The 3551-nt window shown below is 69.1% G+C and overlaps 2 protein-coding genes across 2 annotated transcripts in view; one reads left to right on the plus strand and one right to left on the minus strand.

The window, feature by feature from the left end:
- F751_5064 (ADP,ATP carrier protein) overlaps window positions 1-3053 on the plus strand; it is a gene marked incomplete at both ends in the record, with an annotated part of 7133 nt that extends 4080 nt beyond the window's left edge. Inside the window, 3 exons of the mRNA XM_011398807.1 lie at window positions 50-624; window positions 1783-1881; window positions 2138-3053. Coding sequence (XP_011397109.1) covers window positions 50-624; window positions 1783-1881; window positions 2138-3053 — 1590 coding nt within the window. The remainder of the gene's footprint in view (window positions 1-49; window positions 625-1782; window positions 1882-2137) is intronic.
- Window positions 3054-3188: 135 nt separating this feature from the next.
- The window catches only part of F751_5065 (hypothetical protein), a gene marked incomplete at both ends in the record, with an annotated part of 2512 nt that continues 2149 nt past the window's right edge, over window positions 3189-3551 (minus strand). The window contains one exon of the mRNA XM_011398808.1: window positions 3189-3221. Coding sequence (XP_011397110.1) covers window positions 3189-3221 — 33 coding nt within the window. The remainder of the gene's footprint in view (window positions 3222-3551) is intronic.

A 3551-nucleotide genomic window follows, 5' to 3' on the forward strand; every position in this document is an offset into this window, starting at 1 on the left:
AGACACACACAAACCCCCCACCCCCCAACACACACACTCGCATCCACAGAGGCTTCTTCACATGGACCTGGCGCCGCCCGTGGAGTGGCTGCGCCGGCCGCGCATGGTGCTGCTGGATGCGGGGATGGCCATGAGCCTGTCGCCCAAGGACCACACCAACATGTGCGGGCTGTTCGACGCCTTCTCGCGCCTGGACGGCAGCAGCGTGGCGGACTGGGTGCTGCGCTTCTCCGGCGAGGCGCAGACCTGCCCCGACCCCGCCGCCTTCCGCGCGGACCTGGGCGCGCGCATGGAGGAGGCGCGCACCGCGCGGCGCCTGGGCGCAGGGTCCGAGGCCGACGGCGCGGAGGAGCTGGCGGTGGTGCTGGACATGTGCCGCCAGCATGCGGTGAGCCTGCCGGGGCACATCTGCGCCACGGTGGTCACCACCCTGGTGCTGGAGGGGTGGAGCCACTCGCTGGACCCGCGCCACTCCACGCTGGCCGAGGTGCGGCGGCTGCTGGCCGCAAAGCGCGGCGGGCTGCTGGCCTGGCTGGCCACCGTGGCCGACTCGGAGATGCTGGAGCGTGTGCCCACCTTCGACGACCCGCTGGCCACCTCCCGCTTCGACCTGGCGCGCGTCATGTCCTGGAGGGCGTAGCGCGCGCGGCGGGGCGGTGGCGCGGGGCGCGGGGGAGTCGCGGAGCTGCCCTGCTGGGCAGGGGGGCCGGCGGCCGGCGGCGCCGGGGTGGTACTCGCTGCACGTGGCTTGAGGGCTCGCAACCGCCCTCGTACCCAGGAGCAAGCCGGAAAGGACTGGTGAACCTCGAGAGACAGACTCTCCGCCGACCAATGCAAGGAAACGTCGCCGCGCCACTACGATGCATGCGCACCGCCCTGCCGGAGGCGGCTGCGCGCAGCTGGCCACCCCTTCCCTCGCGCTCCGCTGTCTCCCCAGTGCAAATATTATGTCTCCTCTGTGCGAAATGCCAGTGCACATGCTGCACGGCCCCTCCTACCCCATGCCAGTGATCAGCCATGCCTCCCCCTGGCTACCACGTTCCATATACAGTGCTTGCCATAGACCCCCTGTTCCCCCGAATTCCTGCTCCCTGCCCCTTCTGGCGCATCTGTCATGCGCTGAAGTTGTCGCTCACTGGAGTGTTTTTGTAGCATTGACGTCCCAGAGCGGGCAGGATGAGGCGGCCGAGGAGGACCCCCCCTGACTCACCCCTGGACAAGCTCGAATATTACTCATCGGCGCCCCCCGGGGCCACTCGACCCCGGGGTCAGTGCGGCAGGAGCGTACAGGAGGGCGTCCCTGCTCATGACGTCCCGTGAACCTGAAGGCGCCCCTCTTTTTCTGGATCTCGTCGAGGCGCAACTCGGCTTCTCAGGAATTGGACGGGGCAGGTGTTCCCTGTTCGCAAGGTGCGCCCCAGTGTGGCAGCTTGGTGCAGGACACCTCGGGGTTGATGACAGGGGGACTGTCCGGCTCGGGAGGGGGTGCGATGCCTTGAAGGAGTGTGCTGGGCAACAGATCCCTTGCACCCTGGGGGCGCTGGGTCGTAGGGTTGCACACGGGCAAGTGGTTGCCCCGTCCCTTCCCCGCCCTCCCGCTGCGCCTGGCGTCAGCGCCGCGGTCCCCTGGCTCGACGCAGTCACCTTACGCCTGATCACACGGCATGTTTGCATGGCTACTATGTGCCCGGCTTCGCCCTCCGGGTTCGCCCTGCCCCCGGTCCTGCCTCGCATGCCCGCTGCCCAAGCCGACGCGCGGTCGCCCTTCCCCCTTGCAGTCAGGATGCTGTCTTCCCAGGCCTACCAGCAGGCCGGCCTCGCCGGTCTGATGAAGAACAGCCGTGCCCCCGCGGCCACCGGCCCCTTCATCCCCGCCCCTGCGTGAGTACATGAGGGTGGAAGGGACACTGGGGTTTGGGGTGTGCACCTGCATGAAGCCTGTCTCCAATGGTATCCGCCACGTCCTTTTGTCCCAAAATTATCCGTATCGCACTTGCCAGCTGGGTGTGTTTGGGTTGAGGAGGGGCCCTGGTGGCTGCTTTGTCCACCCGCCCCGCCCCGCCCCACCCCGCCCCGCCCCGCCCCGCCCCCCGCTCGTCTGTGAACTCAAACTTCCCCCCAAACCACCAAATCGCAGTGAGAGCAACGCGTGGGCCTTCCTGGCCGACCTGGCTGCGGGCGGCACCGCCGGCGCGGTGTCCAAGACCATCGTGGCCCCCATCGAGCGTGTGAAGCTGCTGCTGCAGACCCAGGACTCCAACCCGCGCATCAAGTCGGGCGAGATCCCACGCTACACGGGCATCGCCAACTGCTTCACCCGCGTGGCCGCGGAGCAGGGCATCGCCTCCTTCTGGCGTGGCAACCTGGCCAACGTGGTGCGCTACTTCCCCACCCAGGCCTTTAACTTTGCGTTCAAGGACACCATCAAGGGCCTGTTCCCGCGCTACTCCCCCAAGGCCGACTTCTGGAAGTTCTTCGCCACCAACCTGGCCTCCGGCGGCCTGGCTGGCGCCGGCTCCCTGCTCATCGTCTACCCCCTGGACTTTGCGCGCACGCGCCTCGCCGCCGATGTCGGCTCTGGCGGCAACCGCGAGTTCACGGGCCTCATCGACTGCCTGTCCAAGACCGCCAAGCGCGCCGGGCCCATCGGCCTCTACCAGGGCTTTGGCGTGTCGGTGCAGGGCATCGTGGTCTACCGCGGCGCCTACTTCGGCCTGTACGACACCGCCAAGGGCGCGGTGTTCGAGGACGAGCGCAACGCCTCCTTCCTGGGCAAGTGGGCCATCGCCCAGGCCGTCACCGCCGCCGCCGGCGTGCTGTCCTACCCCTTCGACACCGTGCGCCGCAGGCTGATGATGCAGTCCGGCGGCGAGCGCGTGTACAACGGCACCCTGGACTGCTGGCGCAAGATCGCCGCGCAGGAGGGCTCCTCCGCCTTCTTCAAGGGCGCGCTGTCCAACGTCCTGCGCGGCGCCGGCGGCGCATTCGTCCTGGTCCTGTACGACGAGATCAAGAAGCTGATCAACCCCAACGCCGCCCCCTCCTCCGAGTGAGCGGACGGGCCGGAGGCGCGGTGGGGGCGCGCGGCACGCCGGGGTCGAGACCCCAGGCACCCCCGACCGGAGGCGCGGCGCGCGCCCGCACCCCTCCCGCCCACGCCGCCCCCTCCCCCTGTGGATCCCCGCCTGTCACCCTGTCTGTGGTGTGAACACTGCTGCCAGCTGTCAAATCGTAGGGATGTGGTGCAGGAAGCGCATGGGGAGGGCCAGGGGTGCACGTCAGCCACGAACAGTGTCGCATGGGGGAGGGGGGTGCGCCAGGCAGCGGAGCACGGGGCGACGGGGAAAAAGAAAGTTCGCTGCTGCGGGGAGGAATTGAGACGCAAGGTGCTGAGGCCCCACGCTGCATCCGTAGCGCACGTGAAGCATCGGCGCCAACCCCACCCTCACTCCGGCCGGGCGTGGCTTGGCGCGGCGAGAGAGGCCTGGGACGCGGTCTCCGGCAGCGTGGCGGCGCGGCGCTCGGCCCAGCGCCTCGCCGCTGGCGGCACG

Source organism: Auxenochlorella protothecoides (genome assembly GCF_000733215.1).
Source record: "Auxenochlorella protothecoides strain 0710 unplaced genomic scaffold scaffold56, whole genome shotgun sequence".
Classification (NCBI taxonomy): domain Eukaryota; kingdom Viridiplantae; phylum Chlorophyta; class Trebouxiophyceae; order Chlorellales; family Chlorellaceae; genus Auxenochlorella; species Auxenochlorella protothecoides.